This window comes from Caenorhabditis elegans, chromosome I, assembly GCF_000002985.6.
Source record: "Caenorhabditis elegans chromosome I".
Taxonomy (NCBI): domain Eukaryota; kingdom Metazoa; phylum Nematoda; class Chromadorea; order Rhabditida; family Rhabditidae; genus Caenorhabditis; species Caenorhabditis elegans.
Genome location: NC_003279.8, coordinates 4,083,573 through 4,108,354, shown reverse-complemented (window position 1 = coordinate 4,108,354; position 24,782 = coordinate 4,083,573). Strand labels below are relative to the sequence as shown.

Here is a 24,782-nt window from a genome sequence, read left to right as displayed (position 1 = left end):
GGTTTCTACCTATAGGCTCACAAAAAGCAAAAATTGGTTTATCAACCTATTACCATTGCTACCATTGCTACTAGGTATGCTCTATGTTTATTTTAACAGAAAAGTGCATGAACGCTTGTATAACAGGTTTTCCGATTATCCGTCGTCTGAAGGAAATTGTGAATTTTTTTGAATGTTTGATATATGGTTTTGAATGAAACTTTACTTTATTTCTCGGAACAAATGTTTAGTTTTTTGAATTCTACATGTGGTAATAATTTCAACACTGACAATTTTTACTGGACGTTTTATTTGAAAATTAACCGAAATATTAGAAAGAACCCGAATAAATGTACCTGCAGTAAAATGACAATTATGTATAACAAATACAACATAAGATCGAAAAAATTAATATTTTTGAAAACTCGCGTTCCGGGAGTCAGGTTGATTTTGGCTGTATCCTGAGTCTGAATCCAGCTGATCGGCCAAGTCTTTCAAGTTTATCCGGAATTCAACATTGTCATTTGGAATCGAATTTTTAGCGGAAGTGGTGCCGGCAATGGAGCTGAAATTTTCAGATTACGTGTTTTAGTGCTCCTGATTGAAAATAATTCGAATTTAATGTTTTAGATGAACTCTACCAGTTTTCCCATTTATAATTTTGAGTCTGAAAATCTTAAAAATCCAGAATATTTTCATTGAAAATATAAAAATAATGTTCTGGATATGTAAATTTTGAAGACAATATCACTAGACTTCCATTCAAAATTTCAGAATAATTTTTTAATTTATTGATTTTCAGAATACTCAGATTCCTACGTAAATTTTAAAATCTTTAAGAGTGAAATTTCAAAATTTTAGATGTTAGTTTTCAGATTTTTGAGTGAATTCTCAGGCTTTTACCGGCACAAGTTAGTTAAAAAGAAACTCACGACAAATTTCCCTGCGACGCTATCGCTTTCATTTTCTCAACTGTCTCGCAAACTTCTCTCTCATGAGTCTGAAAATTTGAAAAACCACTAAGTTTTTTTTTTAATTTCAACAATTATACCTTCTCATTAACTCTTTTCGAATACATATAGTCCCTTCGTTTTTTCGAAAATCCTAACCAGAACATTTTCGAGAAGAAGAGACAAATTTCAGTGATAGTGATGACTGACATTCCCAAGAACATTCCCATATTACCACCAATGTCACCTAGGAAATAAAAGTTAGAAAATCATAAATTGGGGTGAGCTCTTACTGAGAAGTTGCGTGACAGATGCATCTTGAACTTGATTATATTCTGTGTAAGACATGTCTCGGTAGAAAATGTTGATCATTTGAAAATTTGCTCTGAAACAAAAAACATGAATTGCATAATAAGATATCATGAAAATTCCAGTTGATCTCCAGAATATTTCAAACATAGTAGTCTCGTTACCTCATGTGTCCATCAGTCCATTCCGGATTTATAGATTTAAGATAATGGAATGCTCCAGCGGAAAACTGACTACCATATGAATTATAGGCACGGTAAACCAAACTGTTACACTGTTGAGCACAAGCCTTGCAATTTGGAGTTTGGAATTCTATCTTTCCGGTTTCTAAATATATTTTTTTAAATATAGATTTTTCATTTTTGAAATACCTTTGTTAGGTTTAGCAAGAATATTGTCTAGACACGTTGTTGTTTCATACGGGGTGCATTCTTTGAGGTCTGGAAATTTAAGGTAAAAAACACAAAAACAAACTTTAACAAAAAAAAAACATACTATTTTCAATATTATATAAGGCAGGTGTGCATCCACAATTTTCCATGTAAAATTTAGCTTTGCAGAGTGAAAGACAGTTACCAGAACTATACGATAAGTTGGATTGAATTCCATCTGGAAAATTTTCGGTGCAGTTTCCCCATTGATGAGTAGGTAGGAGCACGTACTGAAAAAGTAAAAACATTTAGTGAGAAAGAATATTTTCCTGTGAATTTATGCAGGGAAAAGTTGAAGTCAACACAATTTGAAAATTTTATTGAAAATTTTTTTGAAAAAGTTTCAAAATTCTTTCGACATCTTTTCCTTCTGAATAGTTTCAGAAACCTAGTTTTGCAAATAAAACTTTAAAAAGTTAAACATGCACTTTCAGACGGAGATTATAATTTTCAACACTTAAAATTTACTGAAAATCAAAACCAAAATATCTCGGAGCATTATTGAACAAAATTTTAAGCTTCCTAGGAGACTATATAAAATTACTCACCCGATCGCTAGAAATTGCTGAAAACGCCACAGTGTTCGGGGAAACTGTGAACTCATCAGATGACAAATGTGGAATAGTGTTAGGTGGATGAACGAAATATCGAAATCCATTCACAAATGAATTTGTAAAAAGTGCATCCATTCCATTTGAGCCATCAAACTGCTCCTCAAGATGTGCATCCAGGGTAATTGCAAGACCCGCTTGAATTCCAGGTTCTGTTTGTTTGTGCATGCTTGCTTTTGTACTACTTGAAAGATCCAATGTGAAACATTTCCCAAGAGGGGTGAGAACTTCTGTCGAAAGGGTGCAGCAGTCAAATCTGAAAAAAAACACCCATTAGTTCAGCACCATACTAAATAAACAGTTATTTATATTATCTTTAAAATGGTTGTGTTTTTGCACTGTTTAAAAAACTATCAAATCTGATATGAAAAAAAATTTTGTATAGAAACCACAGATATGGATTTTAAAATAAAAAAAATTTGAACTTCATAATTTTTATTTGAAGTTTAATATCTATTGTAAATGAATATAAATCTTGCGAAGAACAGATTGCCAGTGGCAAAATACTGTAAAAAAAGTTTCCAGAATGTATTTTAACAGTGTTTTAGTGGCAAGGTAGGGTTGACTCAGTTTCAATAAACCGTACACATTTTCTCCCGGTGCCAAAACTGGGCTGGCCTTTTAAAAGTATATTTTTACTGCATTGAAATGTTTTTAACAACATAATACATTCTATATGTTTTGAATGGTATTTTCAACCAAACCATTGGAAAATTGGAAATAATACATCACTTCTATGTAGTTTCAAAAAAAAACTCACATTTCTCCTTGAAAGCTGCAGAGCTTGAAAATATCAGGACAACTAAAGCCGGAATTCATAAAGAAACTGTCAACAGTGAAATTCAGATGATTTTTCATGTACAGCTTCAACTCCTCGTTTCCCTCATGCAAGGTCGGCCTGTCAGCACCACCGATGAGAGTAGGAATTTCAGTGAACCATTTCATCATGTAGTTTATCATTGGAGGACTCACTTCACCAGTTTTGTTGATTTCTGGAAAATATTGAAATTATGTATAGTCAGAAAAAACAATTCTAACCATTAACATAAGTTTTCCGAATTGGATTTAAATTGCAAATTGTGATAAGAGGAAAGTCCATTCCATCTTCATTAATTAGAAATGATACCTGAAAGTATAAATGTTGTATTTTCAATTCTCCAAAACATATGAAGTCTCACATCTGAAACAGTTGGTTTTGAGAGATATTCGGAGGCTAGAATAAAAACTTGAGTGATCAAAAGTCCCAGGGAACACGACACCATTATGAGCCAGAATAACGTTGCCCAACTGAAATTTTTGCATTTTTTGGAATTTTTTTTTCTGGAAAACAGAAAAGAAGCTAAAACGAAATTACCGTTTTCCTTGAAATATTCGTTTTGGTCCGTGCATTGTTGTAGTTTCTGCAAAACACTAATTTTGTAAACTTCAACTTTTGGAAATTTACCACAAAAATGTTGAGTTTCCCTTTTTATTGAAACGGTTCCTTCCAGTTTTCTGAGCTTTTTTAGTTGAGCAACTGGAACTTCGATTATCATCTGAGATCGAGATTGGTTGTAGCGGAAATTGCATTTTGGGACAAAGGAAGGTGGCCTGGAAATTTTAAATACTAAATTTGAAAACTCTTCACGGAATTAATTGGTTTTTTCATGGAAAAATTGGAAACTAAAAAAGCTGTTTTATAAAAGTTACATACGGAAAGGTGACACCGAACAAAAATATTTTTAGTTTTTTGGAATTTTGGTTACTTATAAATTTTCCACTCGACTCTAGAAATGTTCTTTTTTTTGAAAATTTAATATATTTTGAAGACAACTCAAATTGCTCCCAATTTCACGAAACATTATAAAATAAATACCAGGCTTAAATAATTTTTCTGAGGCGTTTTCTATAATTTATTCTAAGGAAAAAGTACTCGAGTCAACTTTCAGAGCGACTTTTTTAAAAATAGTTTTAGTTTTTAGAAAAGAAGATAATTTTTTTATTCTAACAAAAAAACTATACTATATTTATGTGAGACCCTTTTTAGATTTTAGATACACCTCACAGAAAAACAAAACAAATTTCAAAAAACTTTAAACACTTTGGGGGGTATTCTTTTAATTCTAGGACAGTTTTAGAAATTTTCCCTTTGCACTTTGCACTTCCGAATAAATAAATAATCCAGCATTTTATCGTTTTCCAACATAACTGTTTTCACAATTGTCTGTGAGAATCACTCGACCGTAAAAAAACAGTATTTATCCTACAAAACCCACGGAGTTGAAGATTCTCCAGAAGAAGATCCGGCTACAAAGTTGACCAAATATGAATCATCGTGTTCGAAAGCTTCATTTCGATAATTTGGAGATAAAGTTGGCTCCATTTTTCTCTGAAAAAATATAACTTTAGAATACCGTAACCATTAGGAATGCAAGACATTATAAAAATAGATAACAAGGCAATAGAGTCGAAGTGGAAAACGAGTAAAATTAACAAAATATTGATATAAAGCTGATAAGATAAGACAGTTTAAAAAGTGAAACAAAACAATTTGAAACGAACAGATTCAACAGTTAGGTTCAATTTTTTTTGTTTTCATTGAAAAATAAATCCTTTCGAAATCCGATGTAATACCCATTGATCGTTTTTTAAAAAGTTCTACATGAAAATGTGTCTGTGCGCTAAAATAATATAAAAAACGGTTTTGTAATTGGATTTGCGATTTTTTTGATTTTTAAAGGTTGACTTTGAATATGAGAATATCCGGTTTTTGAGGGAGTGCAGGTCGATGGAAAATGTATGTATGTTTTTGTTTTTTTTTGAATAACTATTACGGGGGGAGTGAAGTTCCGGGTCAAAATGTATAACAGTTAATTTATGGGAATCTTATACTATTTTTGTAATTTTAAAATTTTCAACAAACTTGCTCCAAGTACACTATTTTCAAAAAGCCTCCGAAAAAGTTTATTTTGAAAACAGTTATTTTTTTGTACGAGAATAATACAAGAAAGTGTATTCAATTGAAAATATATGTACAGCACGGTTATTCAACAGAACTGAATTTAAGATCTAAAAATATTTATAAATCCTGGACCATCTTTTTGATCAAAGGGGTCTGCTGTTCTAAACGATGTCCTGATGGATGTTAGTTTGGTCTTATATCACTACTTTCGTGGTGGGTTAAGAATAAAGATTAATTGAAAATAAAAGAAAAGATCATGAAGATCATTTTATTGATACAATAATTTTTAGTGACAGATGATTGCGGATTCCATGTCAAGAACACCTCTGTGACTTTTCAAAACAGTGTTTGTGAAATAATAATAGTCAGAAATGTAGACAATGTTATGGATGAAATTATAATATTTAACGGTTTTTGAAAACAGCCATTATTTTTTAATTGCTAGTTTAAGTTTAAGTTTAGCATATACTTCAAAAAAATACATTTATAAGTTTTTTAAATTTTAAATAAATTAAAAAAAAACGAAAAAGCGTTCGGTTTGCAGCTAACAAGAAACCAAAAATGATTCATGGAAAAATGAGTCAAAAGTCGTTATCAGTATTCCTACAGTAACCCTCCCACTTTTTTGCATCAAGTTTAATTGTTTTAAAAATTCTTATCAATTGAACTTTTCTCGACAAACTTAATATCTAGAAATACTATTTGAAAGATCGAACTTCCTACGATTAAGGTTTTGGTGATAAGAAGCTCTCATAAAATAGGGAAAAGTATGAAGTTACAGATTTTTTGGTTTCGACTTCTCTATTCGGTTTATTTTCTTTTGGTGTTTCTCGAACCGTCTGAAAACAACCATGGTGTAAAAATCAACAAAAACGGAGAAGCTTCTTCTTCTTCTTTGGCGGGAAACTGCTTATATAACTGGGTGCATGTTAACTCGAAAGAGAGGCGGAGAAATAAGGTTTGAGCAAACATTTGTTGATATTTCTTGTTACTCTAGAATTTATTTGAATAAATTCGATGAATGCCTAGGCAGTTGATTTATCAGAATGTTCGATCGGAGAGCTCATAAATTGAGCGGGTCACCAAATATCAGAAAGGTCTGAGAAATTACACACGCTGAAAAACACTCAATTAAATGTTTTCTATGGTAAACCGGACACAAGTTTGGGCATTTTTCATTTAACCTCTATTGGTACTGAAGTTCAGAACAAACAAAGGAATCCCAAGAAAAGTGAACACAACTACAGTACTCCATCGTTTAAAGGGTCATACTTCTAGTACAATAATCAAAATTTTTTATATGTGTTGCAGGGATCGATGTGCTAAACTTTAGTAAGTCAATTGGCTCATATTTCAAACTCATATTTTAAACATTACAAATTAGATAAAATTCAAAATTTTGAACTATCGGTGGAGGTGTTACTGTGATTAAATAGCTAAATTGTTTTACGAGCTCAGTGGAGCAAATAGGCGGTGCTCAGCTTTAATGTTTTAATTGCTGATTGCTTGTTCAGTAGTTTCCGTGTCAAAGTATACCTTGAAGGGAACATGTGAGGAATGTGATAATCTGAAAAAAAAGAGAAATTAGGTATAAATATGATGCTCGATGATCACACCATCCTCCGGATCTGGATTTTCTGGTTCGCTCACAAGATGATTTATTTTCCAAGTATATCTTCCAAATGACTCCCTTTATTCAATTTTTAAATGTAGACTGATCCAGGTAATTAGTAATTATGTATTTTTTTTCTTGGATGGACTCAAAATACTTAAAAGACCAAATTTTACAGTGAGATTTTACACAAACTGTTCAGGACGGTTCCATAGGCGGTTTAAACTTGGAAAACGGTTAAAAATCTAGCTAAAAATTTTTAATTTTGCCAACCTGTCCGTATTTTTTATTAGGCGTTATTTTGTTGTCTCCTTAAGTTAGTCAATCAGAAAATTATTGTTTGCAGCCAAGATTTCAAAATTTCAGCCCTCAAACTGTCCTAAAATCGTAGTGCTGCTTCTAGATCAACTTCTCAAAAATCAGATTTATTTCTGTCGGTTGCCATAAAATAAATATCATACCACTAGCATGTAATCAGACAAACAAAATCACCACGACCGGTCAACAATTTACAGTAACCGAATTGAGAGTTTGAACTCGTACAAGTTTTCACAACCAAATAAAGATGATAAAAATAGTGTGGAACTGACCACTCTGTGCACCTCACCTTGCTAGACATAATAATTTTACGATTTGGTCACTTGAAGCATCGTCCACAAATATATGTGCTCAGTCATCAACCGTTTATCATATTTTGTAGACAATTGTAATGCAGGAAGTAGATATATTTGACTTGTAGTGAATGTGAAACCGACTTATCCTGTTTAAAGGACCCCAACTTCAAATCTCATCACTTACAAAAAAAAACTGGTAATTTGTTATTTTTTGCTACACGTTGCAAATATCTATTGAAATTCAACGATTTGGGTACAACACAGACATATCATAACTGGTATTATTTTTTGCTGTTTGGTTTACGGTTTAATCATTCGTTTTCCCAAAAAAGCTATCATTGACGTGTTCCTATTAGAACTTGAAACTTTCATCTTTTGTCTGTTCATTTTTTGATTGTCTAGTTCAAAACTTAATCAGTAATGATATGCGGCGAGGAACGCAGGAAGTTGAGATTGGTGGCAACAAGGGATAGATTTTGAAAACGAGGCTTCTTCAGTATACCTTTTTCCAAGGGATGTATGTGCCACTCTACAGTAATCAGACCGAAGACATCTCTAAAAAATTAGTTTCTCCAATCAAAAAAAGGCCTGTAAACCTTCTTGAAAAATTCTGAAATTTGGAGAACGATTCTAAACAAATGCTAGAGATCTCATCTTAAAAAAAAACAAAGTCGAAACTTCAACTTGCAGTGTCTATTAAAATTTAAAAAAAGAGAGAAGTACGCTGAAGACTGGTGAAATGTAAGAGAATTGTAAAATACGGTAATACGGTAATTTGGTGGCACTTAAACTTCAATGTTTTTCTGCCTCCATTGTACAATCATTCAATTCTTTTGATCACGTGTAAGTCCACATGAACTTTCAAACTACATCATAGAAGCAGACTACGAGTTAAAAATTCTGAAAACGGTTTTATCAGACATTGTTTCGTTGTTGCAGACAGGAGAAATACTTCAATGAAGCATCCAGTTATACATTCAAGAATTTTATACACTCATATTCCAATATTTCAATCCATGTGAACCCTGTGCGTCAACTCTCTTCTCAACCAAAAAACAACGGTACCTAAGCTATTTCTAACGAGCTCCTGGCTAAAAATAGACAGCTATTTTTGCTGTTATCACATAATATCACAAACCAGTTACGAACTGATAAGAACGTGTGAAGGGTGTGCTGGTATGATGACTCCTCTTCTCACGTTTTTAACTGACCGGTCACTTTTGAATCAAATTGTTTCCGGCCAGAATGTTCTGCTCGAAATCGTGGAATCTAGTGATAGGAGATAATAAAAATTTTGATCAGTGACAGCGAGCAATGTGCAGTGTGCGGGGGAGTACGGTAGGCTCCGTGAGCACAATTGTTTTCAATTGCAGGAAGTTTTTTAGAATAGTTCTGTAATGCAGGTAGGCAAAAAAGTCTTCAGGCGTCTGCACTGGCATCATGTCTGCCTACAACCAATTTTCTTTTATGGAGTTATTATTTAATTAGAAAAAATAAAGAACCGACAGTGTATGCCCAAGACACATTGCGGTAATATTGTGGTCACTCTCTCTCTCTCTCTTTACAACTATCAGGCTGTCGGGAAAGTCCTGTCCTATTTTTCAATCATTTATTTCTCGAAGCAAACTCAAACAAGAAATCAGTTATATGTTCCATCATGTTCAACAATGTCCTGCCAACATTCATTTAACTTGTGGATTCCCTGCCTGTAGAATCCAGCTGACAGGGATTCAAAGTATAGCTCGATATCAGTTTGGAGATTTTCTCGTGTTGGGAAGGATCTACCTCGGAGGGCACAAGTCAGATTGGAGAGAAGCCAACAATCACTTGGAGAAATGTCAGGAGAATACGGTGGTTGAGTGAGAATCGGCCATCCACATTTTGCCAGATCCTCCTTCACATGTTTTGTAACATATGGTTGAGCGTTATTATGTTGGAAATATACTTTCTTATCCTGTAAGACTGAACGATCGAATGTTTCCCTCAAATTCCGTAGTTATCTAGAGTTTGTCTCTACGGTTATGGTTTCACCCTCAGGTAACAGCTCCCAGTAGAGGGGCCATGCACTCCCGACCAAACAGAGAGCATACGTTTTTCGAGCGCAGGCCGAGTTTCGGAACATCCTGTGCGGTTTGTCCTTCTCCAATCCACTGAGCTTGTATATGGTGATTAGCGTACAACACCCACTTCTCGTTTTCAATAATAAGCCGGCCCAACCAACCGTCGCCGGCTGGAGAGTGAGAAGAGTTTATAAAACATTGACTTGGTGAAAAAGGTTGGAACGGGTCAATTAATGAGGTAGGAATCGACGAAGAATTTTCCTCATGCCGAGCAATTTCATGTTATCTGGTATAAAGTTATGAGAGACCCCAAACGTGCTTGCAAGCTCATGGGTAATTTGAAATGGATCCGATGCAATACTGGGTTAATTTCTGCAAAGACTTTTTTCTGCTTATCAAACACTAGGAGCCCATAAACACCAAAATTGATATTCAGCCCAGCCCACAAGGACAAAACAAAAAAATAGGACAGGACTTTCCCGACAGCCTAATATTATTAATTTTTGAATTTAACTTGTTTCAGAAAAGAAAATGTTTATTATTATTGTTTTAATAATAAAAATCAACTTGATTTTAACATTTTTTTGGAATCCGGCGAAAAAAAGTGAAATTGTTTTGAAGCGAAAACCCGTAAAAAATGATCATGGAAGTGTGTGGGGAACAAGTTAAAAGGCAACCAGCTAAATCTGGTTACCAACTGACATAATACATAGGTACATAAAGCTATTTACAATTAATTAACGAGGAGACAAGGATGATGGTAAAGAGGTTTTCGATTGTTTTCGAGACATTGGCTCAATTGTGAAGATTGGTGGAGAGGATGAATAGTAGTTTTCAGTAGAATTCTGTCGACTCGTTTGGTGGGGAAGGCGGATACGGGCGATTCCGTCAGTTGAAGGCTGGTTCAGTTGACGACGCAGCTCGTTGATGTCGAATTTCAGCTCCATCTGGAAAATAAGGAGAATGAAAAATATTAATGTTTTTTTTTGAAAAAGGCAGATCTTTGAACAACTAATTGGATTTTTATAAATGGTAATTTATGCAGATAACCATGCATGGTGTGCAGAATATCTTCATGCCTACGCAGGCGTAGACCACCATGAACAACCCGGTCTAAGCTGCACCATTCTACCTCTAGAAACTGTGGGAAATTTTAAGTTTTTTTCAAAACTTTTGAACAAAAATAAAAATAAAAATAACTCACCACACTATCTAAACTAGAATTCGACATATTCCCTTCAGAAAACGCATTCTTGTATCCGAACTTAGTCTGAAAATCATCAACAGGCGTGATTCGATTACTGTAGTGCCCGAGTGCTGAGATATTTTCTCTCGAGTTTCTTCTGGATCTTCTCTCTTGAAACTCCTTAACCGCTTCATCCAATTGATGCTCTTTTTCTTTTTCATGAGTTTTCTTGGAGTACATGTACTGCCTTCTTCGCTTCGAGACCATAATCCAGAAAATTTTCGAAAAGAATAGAGAAAGTTCAGTGATTGTGATCACTGACATTCCCAAAAACATTCCCATATTACCACCAATGTCTGATAGAATTTCAGTTAATGAGGTGGCTTGAACCTGAGAATACGATGTGTAGAACATTTCCAAAAAGAAGATATTGATGACTGCCACGTTGTTCTTGATATGAGTTTCCGATTTATTGCTGATCTTCTTGAGCCATTCGAGAGACCCACGATTAAAGCCATCTCCATAGGAGTTGTATGATGTGTAGCTTGTGCTTTGGCATTCCATATGACACTCTTCACAGTCGGGAAGCTCAAGATAATCAGTTCCGTTGACTTTTTTGAGCATATGATTATCCATACAGGTTATTGATTCGTATGGAGCACAGATCTTCTTTCCTGGAAAAGGATCTGTTTTTAATTTATCATAAAATTGATTTTGGTGGGTATGTAACTAGGAAGAACTATTTGACTGAAATCTGTTTTTTTTAGTTAATAGATTCAAAAATCCGGTTACAAAAATAATTTCAGTTAAAAACAAATATCTATCTAAGAAATAACTTAGATTTAGTAACTCACTTCCATCAACATTATAGGTAAACGGCGCACAACCACAAGTATCATTGAAGAATTGTGCAATGCACAATGCTCGACAGGCAGATGCAGAGTAAGACAGGAACGTGTTATACCCTTCAGGCCAATTTTCTGAACAATTTCCCCAGTTGCCACGGTTTAGGAGATTGTGCTGAAAATATTTTCAGTTTTAAACTTGCAGTTTGAAAACAACACTTACAGTAACGGTCTTGATAGCAGAGTATACAGTTCGAGATGGCGAAACACTTATTCCCTCGGAAGTCAGTTGAGCATTGGTCCCAGGTGGATGAATAAAGTAACGAAATCCATTTTCATAGATATCTGAGAAGATAGCTTTTGCATCATCATTTTCTCCTTTTAATTCCTCTTCTAATTGAGCGTCTACAACTATTTGAAGTCCTGCTTCACTTCCCGGCGATATTTGTTTTCTCATCCATTCGGGCGCCAAGTTTCGGAGATCAAGCTCCCAACATTTTCCAAGTGACGTCACTTTTTGCTTCATGTACTTGCAACAATCGAATCTGGAATTAATGGAAATTTAAAAAATTCTTCAAAAACTAAATTTTCCAATATCAACATTGAAATACCCGAAAGTTAGTAGAGTTTTGCAAAATTTGGTTCAAACTGAAAATTTGAAACTGAAAGACCATGTTGTTTTTTGTTTTTGAAAAAAGTACCTTCTTCCTCCAAAGTAACATGTCATGAACATTTCCCCACAATCGTATCCTGCCGTCCGTAGAAATTTGATAATTTGGAAGTCGGTGTGATTTTGGAAATATGTTTCCGCTTCGTCATGAGCTGAAAGATTTGAAGACTTTTTTTGCCGTTTAATTATATTTTTCTTACTTTCTTTTAAATTATGTCTATCTAAGTTACTAAACAGAAACATTGCATCCATATTTGTTTGTAAAAGATATTCCAATGTTTCCCCAGTAAGATCTCCAGATACATTCAATTCTCTAACATATGATTTTTTGATTGGATTGAAATTGCACACTGTGACCGCTGGAAAGTCCATGCCTCCTTCGTTGACAATAAATGAAACTTGTGAAAGTGTTGGTTTTGAGAAGTACATCTGGAGGAGAATGAAGATCTGAAAACAAAGCATTGCCAACGCAAGTCCGACGATAAGCATCCAAAAGGCACGCGCGACTCCTTTCCCATAAAATATTCGTTTTGGACCGTGCATTGTAGTTGTACCTGTAAAGATTTTTGAGTGAAGGGGGACTCGGTGCAACCATTAAAAGTACTTTTCATGATTCTTCTTTGATATGTATTTGTAAAGAAAAAACGAGTTCACGACTTTTAAAAAGAAGAAAAAGAGTAAGGTTCAAAGATTCTTGGAAGTACAAGTTTGAAAAAAAATCTTTTTTTTTTTTGGAAACTAGGGGACCAAATTTTTAAAGCTGCAAAATGTGAAGATACACAACTTCAAGCTGAGTTCCTTAATTCTTCTTAATAAAAAACATAGAACAACTTTCCGAAATTCAACTTTCAAAATGGCATTTTTGTCACTTAAAAATTTAAATGTTTTCTTCGAAATCAGTAATATTTCCAATTTTTACCTTTTCCAAAACTTGCATTTTTCAATTTTCAGTGCAAATTTTTATAACAAAAAACATGACTTACTTGAGAAATGTTTAGTTTCCCGAAAAGCCGACCCGACTCCTTTAATCTTTTTCCCATTTTTGAAGGAATTTACTGGAACTTGTATCACTAGTTGATTGGCAAACTGCTTGTTCGCTGCCGCCCTGGAATTGAGTTTATAAATAATTGAAGTTTTAAGAATGCACGTCAAAAAGGGAGCGGGGTAAAACTCACCGTTCTAAAATCGACATAAAAGGTGATCTAAGGGCTGCTCTAGTCAGTTCTGCCAACTAACTGATTTTCAGAATTTTCGATGGAAATGCAACAAAAACCTAATGTTTGCCAAAGTTATGGCCTCTTTCCTATTTGCGAACTTTATCGCATACTGATTCTATTTTTGGTGTTTGAAAATTACAGTACAATATGCTCTGCGTTCAAAGCAACCTACGCCTGCCTTATGCCTACACGCCTGGCTAGTCCACACCTGAACGTAGGATAACGCAGATATCTATTTAGTATGCCAACTTTATTTCGAAAATGGCAGAAATTCCAAGACTCGAAAGTAATGAGTTGAAATAAACAGATTTTTGAAACATGAAAACCCCTTAAGAATTTCTACTATCAGACACAGGGATGTTTAGATTTCTTCTCACGTCATCTTTTCTCTTGACCATTGCCATTGACCGGTCGAAATTTGATTAAATATTATCAAAACTGGCTCTATATTTCCTTTTTCCTTCTGTGGCCTCTTGTCTATTCAGAGGGTATAAATATTCGGAAAATCTCAATGGTTTCGAAGGATCAAGCTATCAATCTGGAGGTTTACGGGAAACAATAAGATACATTTTAGGCGCTATGCAGTACTTCTAAAGGTTAGAGCTACCATCAAAACTCACCACGATTTAGCATCACGCATGGTTCCTAATGTGGAATTATTTTCAAACTCTTCTCCCGACAATGATGTCTCTTGTGTTTTTTCGTTCTCAAAATCTGGTGGTTTCGTTGAAGGACCGTCCTCGAGATGCATGATCAATGACTGAAAATGACCGGTCAAACGATGATTATGGGGGGAAAATCAAAGTAGTGGTTGCAAGGCGACAACGTTGACAACTACACAAGATAGAGATGGAATAGGAGAGGAGGAGGCGTCGAGTTGAGAGAAATTGAAATCAAAGGTGTCTCTTTGATCGGCTGATTGGCAAATGATAACCAATCGGAAGTTGAAATATTTGTGTTTGGATTGTTGTGGGCTCACTTGCCTAATTGGAAGAAAGTTCATAGTTTATGATTTTCCTATTTTTAGGCACTACTATCATCATACTGAAACCACATGAATCTTGACAAAAAATATAAACAGATGTTATGTGTTCCAGTGTTTACTGGAGAAAATAGGTGTACGGTAGAATCAAAGTTCAGAAAAGGGAGCAGGCAAGGGATTCCGGGAGACGATTATCTATAATCCTGCTCCTATTAAAAAATCGTCATGCTAACCTATGCCTGCCTAGTGCCTACCTTGATGACGTACTGTTATGGAACTCCTATTACTCAACTATTATCGGCCTGGCATTCTTCGGTTCATTAAAAAGTCTAGCACCTGTTTTGGAATGTGAAAATTTTTAAGCATCCAAAACAACTTTACGCTCGGAATTTGAGTACTTTTGCATAATGTATGGACTATATCATTTTTTACAGATCACAAAAATAAGTACAGCATATTCAAGTGGTTTGCCAAATTAATTGATTTTCAGCTTACTTTTCTTCACAATTATATTTGAAGCATCGGAAATCTATAAGTGTTGAACTTTTTTAATGCATAATGCATAATTTATTTGGTCTTTCAAATCATCCAAATAGAATGTAATTCAAAAACCAAAATTTCGTAGGTTGAAAGATATTCGATCAGTTAAGACCATAAAATTGTTTATCTCAAGTAGCAAGGCAAGTTCAAAAACTAAAAATTCAAAGTATTCTGTGATATTTCACTACTTCCCCCTTTTTGCACAAACTAGTATAAATACTCTTCTAGACATGTTTTAGTGATCCAGAAAAATAAACAATTTGAAAATTGAAAAGCAGCAAACAAATCATATTTACATGAGCTGATCAATGAGCTGATCATAAAATAATTCAAGAATAAGAAGAAGTGAAATCATTTCCGATTTATGCGAAAATTATCATAATGAAAGTGAAAATGATTATGATCTAGTGTAAAGAAAAGGAAATGATTCTGATTAATTTTGAAAATTCTTATAACGAGATCACCAGTTGATAATAGAAGATTGATAGCAGACGGCGTTGACGGTAACCTGAAATTACTTTCAACTTTGGACGAGTACAGCGAGTAAGGGTCAGATTCCAGACATTTCTAGTTGGAACGGCGGGAAAGTAACGTCATTTTTTGAAACAATTTGAAGCACCTGACATTTCACGGTTTTTCTTCGGTTTTGCTGCTCATTGGAACTGTATTGAATTTGGATGTAAAATATTTTTGGAAGTTGTGCGAAAACTAATTTTTCCGAGAGTTTTGGTAAATTTCCAAAAAAACATTGAACATTGCATCAGGTTTGAACTTTTATAACATTTGATTCCAAATAATTAAAACCGAATTCAAATATAAAAATAGCAGAAAACCCCAACAAGAAATGCAACGGAAAGCTTGATTTCCGTGCGAACCAGGTTCATAATCAAAGAGCATCAAAATGAGATTGACATAATTTCTAGAATTTGAATAAATTATAAAATCTGCCATGTTCTAAAGAGACCCACCGTATAAAATCAGAAACCAAAAATCGTATAAAAATGCTTCAAACCTTGAATTTTGGTCTGCGTCGTTCCTATTTTCAATTGTCGAGTACATCGACTAATTACTCTCCAAAAAATGGAATGATATCATTTATTAAAGGTTCATTTATCAACTTGGCGTCACTTTTCGGGAACAGTATATATTTCGAGAAAATGGAAAAAGAATAAAAATATTTCCTGTTGTGCTTATTCTTACTTTTTGATTTTTTGGGCATGTTTTTCTATATGTACTTTTAAAAAATCCTTCTTTTCTTTAGTCTTTGTCTGAAAATGTAACACCATCATTTTCTGGTAGAAAAATTAGTATAGCAAGTCCAAAAAATTCCGCCCGTAGCATCCTTCATAGATTTCCTCTTTTGAACCTTATGATCCCAGAAGCTTCCGATCAAAATATTTCCCCCATCAAATTGTTATTGTATGTGTGTATTGTGATTTTTAAAAGTCGCGCGCATAACCGGTATTATCAATCTTCATTCATGGAGAAGTGACAAGAAAGCGGAACAGAGTATCAGGAATAGAAACTAGGGACAACCTTGAGAGAAAACACAGAAAAAGATCAAAAAGAGATCATAGAATAACAAAATATCACAGGAAATCGAGAAAACAAACGAATGCCTTCAAAGAACGTCAGTTAACGGGGGCCAGTAGGTTACTGTAGTCAACGTAATAGATAAGGGTTCTGCTGCCACTATCAGTTTTGTGATATCATACGAATTTCTTTGAAAACTATTTTAATTGGCAGGGAACGCTACCGTATTCTCTCTGTTTAATCTAGGATCCTACAAGTAAAAATACAAAAGCGGCCCTAACGCGGCTCAAATTGGGAATCTAGGTACAAAAACTTTGGTCATAATTTTGGAAACTGAACAGAAACAATTTTTTCCACGGTTTTTAAAATTTTAATCCCGTTTAAACTTAACAATTTTAGAAATTTGAACCTGGTAAAAGTTACTCAAAAATTCCATATTTTTGGAAAATTTGGCAATTTTCCAAAACTTTGGCTGAAATTTTTACAACAACAACAAAAATGTTTGAAGTATTTTATTTGATCATGTTGGACTATTATAAATAGATAAAGACTACATCTCCACTGAAGATATTTAACCTTTTTCGATCCTAGTGCCTACAGTATTCCCTAGTGCTTATTGGTTCAAGTTCAAAAATGTCTTCTCCCGTGGGGCGTGCCATCAAAAATTACAATGTTTCTAATAGCTTAATCTTCTAAAAGCTAACTATTCAGAGTTATATCCTAATTGTTTATTTTTCAAAAAAATTTCAAAATGTTTTTGTTAACGAAATAAATACTGAAATTTTTGTTTTGGTTCTTTCTTTAAAAAAAACTGGGAATTTGATTCAATTTTCTAAAAAAAAAAACGTTAAATCAATATTCAGATTACGCAAGGTTCTAAAGCTATAAATGAGTTTTCAAAAAGAAAAATAATTTTTTGTACTTGAGTACTTCCTGAACTAATTCTCAATCGTTGAAAATTCAACCTCCTAACCTTTTGTCTAGTTTTATCAAAAATTTTCAGAACTTTATTCGGCAGATACATACATTTCGTTTGTTTTCTGAAAAATGGAAGGAAGAAGGTTATCATTAAAAAGTTATGAAAATAGAAATATGAAGCTATTCTAATTACAATTTAATCATCGTTGCATAAATAAAAATTAAAAAAAAAACATTTAACACAAGTTTCCCACCCCACTCAATTTCTCCTTGGGCACAAGAGAAAATTAAGCAGATTCGGGAAACAGAAAGCACAAAATAGGCAAAAAGTCGTTGAAGGCTTTTAAAGTTAAAAAAAAGTTCAAAAATGAATAAAAATCTACTCGTAGAAACGATAAATTCGACTATTAATTTGGAAAATCTCGGGCACAGATTGTATCCAAAAAGTTTGTCGAAAAAAAAGAGAAAATGATTAAACTATTCAAATTTTAAAGCATAATTATTGGTAAAAAAAAAGAAAATGAAACATTTATTTTCCATATTTCGACTCGAGCTCTTCGCTGATTGGTTGGCTGAATGTTGGCTGGCGGATCATTGCGGCAAGCTTTCGGAGTCTTGATGCAGAGTATCTGGAAATAACAGTTATAAATTTAAGATCTGTTCGTGATTTTCTTTCAGGCTTTCTGACTTTCAAAAATTGCAACAGTCCGCAATGTTTCATGATCTTGAACTCTTCCTCTAGAACTAGAAAAAACCACCAAAAAACCTACTTAATAGATTCCCTCCTTCTAACCATCGATGGATCTGAAGAAAGGAACTTATGAGAAAGAGCCTCGTCGGTTCTCATTCGGCGAACTGGCGACTTTTTGAGCGCCCACGTGGCAAATGAAAGGCATTCTTGGGAAGCGTTGACTGGAATCAAATTTGGATCACATTTCACATTGATCACGTTCTCCTTGATCTCCTCTTCGCGGTCGTATTCAGAAGTGAACGGGTGGAATCCAGCGAGACTGAAATTTGTTGGTTTATTAAAATAAAATTAAAAATTAAACTTACAGGCAGAAAGTGACGACTCCCATACCCCACATGTCACTTTGAACGGTAACCGGAGTTTCCGGAATATGGAATTCTGGTGAAGCCCATTTAGTATCAAAATCAACTGGTTTCACAGCTCCCGACACTTTTTGTGCTCTTCCAAAATCAACTAGTTTCACGACCCAACTACGTTTTGATTGGAACATTATGTTGTGTGGATTCACATCAAGATGGGCAATTCTAAAATCAAAATATTAGAATTAGGAATTAATAACTGTTAATAACTGTTAAAGCTCACCCTTTGAAATGCAAGAAATGAAGTGCCGAAGTGACTTGTCTCATTGTCAATGCAACTTGTTCTTCTGTATAATAATCGTTGAACACAAAACGAGAAAACACATCTTCGTAGAGTCTTTCCGATAATAGATACAAGAAATTGGAGTTATTGAATGCGGCGATAAGGCGTTGAACATTTTCATGCTGACCATCACGAAGCGATTCATACTCTGAGATCGCTTCAGACGATGGATGACGAATCTTCACAGCGCAATGGGCGTGACCTTCTGTTGTGGAATCGACGGCGTCGCGGATCACAGAGAAACGTCCCTTGAACTTGAGACCACCGATCTGAACAATTTTATGTGGAATAGTGAAATGAAAAAATGATATAAATTTAAATTTTAAAATGCCACAAGAACTATTTTTTACTTGTGAGTGCAAAATTGTATTAATTATATATGTATTATGAAACTCACCCCAAAACACCAAAAAAAACTCTTTTAAAAATTATTCAAAAAAATAATTTTCTTGGGGGCAAATTTCTGCTAGAAAATTTATAGATGTCTCGTTATAAAATACAGGTTTAGAATTACTTTCAGTGTACCAAAATATGGATATTGTTAGTAGGGATTTTGCCTAATTATTCCCAGTATAAAGGGAAAATTTCACATGACTTTCTTTTTATTTCCTGAAGTGTCCCTTACCTGGAACCGTCCTGTTGGATCATCAGTTTGCAATTGCAGATTTGATTTCATATCTTCATTTGCCGTTCTTGCCTCCGAATCCTCTTCACTTTCCTCCGAAATTCCTCCTAATTGATTTGTAGACTTTTGAGGCATTGAAACAACATTCAGTCGAATCTCGGATTTCAAAACATCAATTTGCAACTTTGGTGCTCCTTTTCCGTGAGTTTGAACAATTCTGCTACTCAATGATGGGAGCCCTAGACCGAATCCATTCTGTGCAGTGACTCGGAATTGATAAATTCCAAGTGGTGATAGATGTTTAACAATTACAGATTCATCATCAATCTTTTCAGAAACAGTGATCCATGGGTCACCATGATCATTCGGTCCTGCAACACGATATTCGAGTCTGTAGGTGATACCTTCCAGATATGTTGGTCCTTCTGGAGCTTCCCATTGAATGAAAATCTCCGTATCAGATGAGAGTTCAGCTTCAGGTCTTCCTGGACGAGATGGAGTCTCTCCACTTATCAGTCGGCAACTTGATTTATCTGTTCCATATTCATTTATGGCAGTGCACACGTATTCTCCAAGATCGTAAGGAGCTGCATGGTTAAGGATAAGACGGGCGACATTGTTATCTTGTTCGATTGTAACCCTGTCGTTAGACTCTAGAATCTTCCCTTGGAAGTCCCAAGTAACTTTTGGAGCCGGGCTGGCTGAAACAGCGCATTCGAAAATTGCTGGTTGGTTTTTACGAAGATACACATCACGGAGACGGGCAGTGAAGATTGGGGCAAAGGCTGAAAACAATTCAATTAAAGAAGGAGCCGTTTGGAAATAAGTTTCTCTATTTTCAGTTTGTTAAATTTGAAAATATATTTTAAAAAATTGTCTAAAACTAACATAAATGTTTTATCAAAAAGCAAATAGCTTAAATTTAAATTCCCTCGCAAAGCATTTTGCGCGGTAATTCAAATTCAGCTTATTTTAACATATTAGCAGTTTCAGGCGGAAACTTTCTAGGCATAACCAATGTTTTTTGTGTGCACTGTGTGGTAGTTAGAAGTTCGGGCACAAGTACTACATGTTTATTTTTTCAGTTTGTTAAAAGAACATTATTTATTCACAAAACTTTTTCTCTGAATTACATACAAAGCCACTTTCAAATAACTTACTTCCATCATCATTCTTCTTTGTGGCACACGGCGTGACCTTCTCAATATCAGCCTTAATTCTCTCAATTGCTGTTGCTGATGGAGCTTTTTGAAGAAGAGCTGTTGATTGCTCATGAGATTTTGGCTCAAGGCCTTGTGTAGTCTCGCGGAGGATATCAGTGTAACGACGACGTTCACGAACAGTAATGTCACGATTTCTGACTCCGAGGAATCCCTGTTTGACAGTTGGAGCCCCCATTCCGAAGAGTTCCTCACGATAGTTACGGACTCGGGAGTTGAAGGCGGCTCCACGAGCAGCCATCAGATAAGTGTCTGGACCAATCTGAAAAGAGAGCGGATTTTGAATTTTATGTCTAAAATTGATTGACATAGTTTTTCAGTCGATGGGTATCCAAATTTCACTGGTTAAGTTCGGAATTTAGCCTAATATTTATATTTAAAACTTTGAACAGCGATTAAAAATATCGAGAAAATTTTAAGAAGTTGTACTATGAAATTTGGTTTTTTTGGAATCTAATACAATAATTACTTTAAAGAGCTGGGGGAAATTTTTTTTGAAAAGTTGAGCTAGGCTGTTAAATTTTCAATTTTCTACCTGATAATGTGAGTCCCATGGAGTTGCATCAATATCATATCCAGGATGTCCGAAATCACTATCATCTTTGTAGAATGCACTTGGACGATATTTATCAAGATCATCCAAGTTAACAGTTCTTCTGTTTTTGTCCTTCTCCAGTCTTTCTTTCTCATCTTTGAAATCATTTTCTCCATCATGATCCTTTGGTTTCACTTGTTTCTTTCTGTCATCCATAAATGCATCCTCATCATCAATATCTTCAGCAAGTTCTCCTGGTGGCAAGAATCCAGGTTTTCCTCGCTTTGTTGCGATCAATACTTCCATTGAGTGCTCTTGACGTGGACTCAACACAACTGGACTCTTTGTACCTGGAGTGGAACGGCGTGGAGATTTTGGATTTGGACTGAGGTTGATAGCTGGGGATGTGACTTTGATCAGTCCTGAAGCTGAGGTCGTGTCGATTGTAAGATCAGATCCGTGGAGTCCTTCAAGGAAAAGTGGAGCACCGACTGGGATGGATGGATCGTTTTCCGCGTCTTCGAGGACCTGCAAGATAGAATTTTGGTAAGTATTTTTGAATTTTAAAAGTGTTGTTTTTTTTAAATTTTTTTTCAATTTGTGAAAAAAGTTTCCCAAAACTTTCATGACTCGAATTTACTTTACTTTTTGTAAAAATCCCATTATTAAAAAAGTTCCCAACCAAAATAACAAATATCACCCATACCCTGTTGAATTATGTGCAAGTGCAGAAAAGGTGAAAAAAGTCGAGCTCTTCCGAAGAAAAACTCCAATTTTTCAAAAGATACCTCATCTATTCTCAACGCATCAGGGCGTTGAACATCCACTTCAACAACCTCATTTGCCTTTTTTCTCGCCAGTTTTCCCGGCGTCTTGCCCACCTTTCCGGTGTTCAGCAGTTTCTGCTCTATTTTACGGTCAATGCAAGATATTTTGACACCGCCGTTAGTTGCTGCTGCTGTTGGTGGGCGCAAAGACGGAGAAATGTGCATAGTTGTTGGACGAGATGGGCTCACAGGACGAGGTAATTCATCAAGTGAGCTCATTTCTGGAGAGACACTAATGTTTTGAGAAAAATAGTAGGTGAGAAGAAGAGAACAAGAGGTAAAAATAATAAAGTCTTAAAAAGTGGGCAAAACTGCCTCAAAAATCAGAGGGTTGAGGTATCTAAGATTTAAGTATAACTATTAGTTTCTGAATTTCCACAATTGATATTATTTTTTAAGTCAAACAAATTAATTCCAAAACTATCTATACCTGTCCAGTCTACGCCTACCTAAATACAAAGGCTGCCTGGGCCTATCTAATACCTAGCCTGACTACGCCTGCCTAACACCTAATAACATCAAAAAAGAAATGGCGAAGTTTACTCTAAAATGAATAATATAGGAACCATGAAGGTAAAAAAAAACTTAAAATGAATGAATAAAACTTAATCAAGATTGAAGAAATAAAAAATTCTACAAAATGCTCATAGTCAGTTCAAAGTTTCAAAAAAAGAACATCACAATTTACGCGAAAATTTTAATTTGTTCAGAGCTTCGAAATGTGAGACTATGCAACTTCTATATTCAAAGCTTTGAATTTTGGACAAACACTATTTCAGAATTTTCAGACACAATTTTTCATAAAAATATGTGGAAAAAATTTTTATTAAAAAATCGATAAAATGAAACAGGTGAAACCTTTGCCACCTACGCAGTATAAAGACAAAACGTAAAACACAGTGACTTTCTCTTTCTCTCCCCATTCCCACCCATTTCCTCATTTCCTTGAACAAGTTACCTTTGCCATCCCCTCCGCGGATTTTGAAGAGCTTTACTCTCTCACCCTTTCACACAAAGTTTGCTGACCCCCCTTTCAACTCATCACGGATATATACCAGTTATAAACTTCACTTTTTGCTCTATTTTCAATATTTATTTTTCCTTCAAACTGTCTCTATGTATATCTCTCACCTTTTTATCTGCTGCAGGGAGTCCGGCGAGTATTGAGTCAGAGTAGGTGACCTTTGCTGGAATCAAGAGACCTTGTGGTTGTGGAACTGGAGATTTCTGTGGGGATGTTGGAGATGGTGTTGGCTTTGGAATAGTCTCTCTGATTGTTACTTCTGGTGTGAGAGTTGGTGTTGATGGCTCAGATGCCTCTACTTGGAAATCCTGGAAAAATAAAAAAATCTCGGAAGAATAGGTGGACGTAAATAATTTTCTAGACTTTTGTTAAGGTTCAGTATTGACTGTGGGTGCTTTGTCTAAATATATGCACTTATTAAAAAAAATTATTTTAATTTTACATTAGCTCAATAAGAGCGGTTTTAAGAAATTCTTCACACAAATATCCTGTAAAAAAATTCCGGATCCTAAAAGACCAGGTAAAATTTGTTGATAATCAAAAAATATATAGTGCAGTAAATTCAAGTTCCGTACAAAATATAAATTTATGCGCTATACGTTGTATTTTGGGGTCACTAGTTTTGTAAAGTCTCAATTATTTTTCAATTTACTAAAAATGTACGTTTGTGAAAAAAACTTTGCAGGATTTAAGTTTCTATTACTTTTAATTAATAATTTTTAATTCTCAAGATCAATGAACTAGAGCACGAAATGTGTATAAAATTTGTGGTTAGATCAAGAAGCGACATTTGAAAGAGCGAAAAAGCCCCCATTCAAGTTAATGTCATTCTCCACACATGTTACATCCGTCCCCTTCAGTCACCTTGGGAATCTCAAAATCTTCCAAACTGGCAAGTGAACCAGCAATTGATCCTTCTTCAGAAATATCTGATAATATTCTATTCGCAATTTCCTCTTCGATTTCTCTTCGTTCCCCACGGATCATTCTCATCGGGATCTTCTGCTGCTGTTGATCTCCTCCCGGCGATGCTAGAATCGGTGTAGCAACTGGATGCTGAGTCTTTTCTTTTTTGGAATGAGATGGGGTTTCTCCTTTGTCTTGTGGGATAAGCTTTCGCTTTTCCAAGTTTTGTGGAGCCATTGGTCTACCGTATTTGTCAAAGTGCACCGGATTTCCGTATTTGTCCACGTAGAATGGAGCGTCGTCAAGGGAACTCGGGCGGTGCGATGGATCGTTCAGGTAACGTGGGTCGACTAGCGGACGACCTAGAAAAATTATTGGATGAGAGTATTCTATTATCAACTTGGATTTTAAAGGTGCATAACCGCTTTTTTAAAAACTATTCTTGTAAATAAAAACCGCAAAAAAGTTCAGGGGGACTTACCGTATTGATCAACAGGAATTCGCTGTGGTTGCCCCTGATGTTGTGGTTGTTGTTCGTGTCGTCTCGAATCGTGAGCTGCCTGGTTCGGTCGTTGAGGTTGAGGTGGAATTTGTGGTGGTTGTCTGAAATTCGAATTTTGAGTGGGATTGTTTTGTTGAAAATTTAAAAAATAAATTGCCAAGCATGTTCGAGTCATTTTTTTGAATTAAAACTCTTTTGAAAAAAAGTCTGAAAAATAAAACTGAAATAAAAAATCTACTTCTGAACTTATCAAGAATGTACATATCAAGGTATAGAACTCTAAAAACTTATTTCAAAAACTTTTATAAGTTTTGTATGCTTCTATTACCAGAACTAGTACCTGAAGAATTTT

General features: G+C 34.9%; 3 protein-coding genes across 14 annotated transcripts in view; all 3 read right to left on the bottom strand.

The window, feature by feature from the left end:
* Window positions 1–187: 187 nt before the first annotated feature.
* On the bottom strand, window positions 188–4,657 carry acd-1 (DEgenerin Like). The gene is made up of 14 exons (NM_058894.4): window positions 4,536–4,657; window positions 3,725–3,870; window positions 3,635–3,680; window positions 3,459–3,567; window positions 3,319–3,406; window positions 3,041–3,272; window positions 2,218–2,536; window positions 1,734–1,899; window positions 1,610–1,678; window positions 1,403–1,565; window positions 1,223–1,314; window positions 1,031–1,176; window positions 912–979; window positions 188–544 (listed from the first exon to the last, which is right to left on the bottom strand). The coding sequence occupies exons 1-14, from the start codon at window positions 4,640–4,642 to the stop codon at window positions 388–390; spliced, it is 1,908 nt and encodes a 635-aa protein (NP_491295.2). The 5' UTR covers window positions 4,643–4,657; the 3' UTR covers window positions 188–387.
* Window positions 4,658–10,024: 5,367 nt separating this feature from the next.
* Window positions 10,025–14,195, bottom strand: acd-2 (DEgenerin Like). The gene is made up of 8 exons (NM_001322671.2): window positions 14,046–14,195; window positions 13,192–13,313; window positions 12,409–12,762; window positions 12,240–12,360; window positions 11,762–12,083; window positions 11,548–11,713; window positions 10,712–11,367; window positions 10,025–10,454 (listed from the first exon to the last, which is right to left on the bottom strand). Exons 1-8 carry the CDS (start codon window positions 14,174–14,176, stop codon window positions 10,245–10,247), a joined length of 2,082 nt encoding a protein of 693 aa, NP_001309477.1. The 5' UTR covers window positions 14,177–14,195; the 3' UTR covers window positions 10,025–10,244.
* A 3,274-nt stretch (window positions 14,196–17,469) lies between these two features.
* Window positions 17,470–24,782, bottom strand: part of unc-89 (Muscle M-line assembly protein unc-89) — a gene marked incomplete at both ends in the record, with an annotated part of 55,184 nt that continues 47,871 nt past the window's right edge. For 9 of the 12 annotated variants that reach the window (NM_001356807.3, NM_001356808.3, NM_001356809.3 and 6 more), the window contains 10 exons: window positions 17,928–18,027; window positions 18,169–18,408; window positions 18,455–18,673; window positions 18,732–19,060; window positions 19,417–20,201; window positions 20,577–20,898; window positions 21,172–21,699; window positions 23,130–23,330; window positions 23,887–24,290; window positions 24,410–24,531. In NM_001356807.3, the coding sequence (NP_001343717.1) occupies window positions 17,928–18,027; window positions 18,169–18,408; window positions 18,455–18,673; window positions 18,732–19,060; window positions 19,417–20,201; window positions 20,577–20,898; window positions 21,172–21,699; window positions 23,130–23,330; window positions 23,887–24,290; window positions 24,410–24,531 (3,250 nt within the window). Of the gene's footprint in view, window positions 18,028–18,168; window positions 18,409–18,454; window positions 18,674–18,731; window positions 19,061–19,416; window positions 20,202–20,576; window positions 20,899–21,171; window positions 21,700–23,129; window positions 23,331–23,886; window positions 24,291–24,409; window positions 24,532–24,782 lie in introns of all 12 variants that reach the window. The other 3 variants (NM_001025814.4, NM_001306524.2, NM_001306525.3) reach the window with 2 other exon arrangements.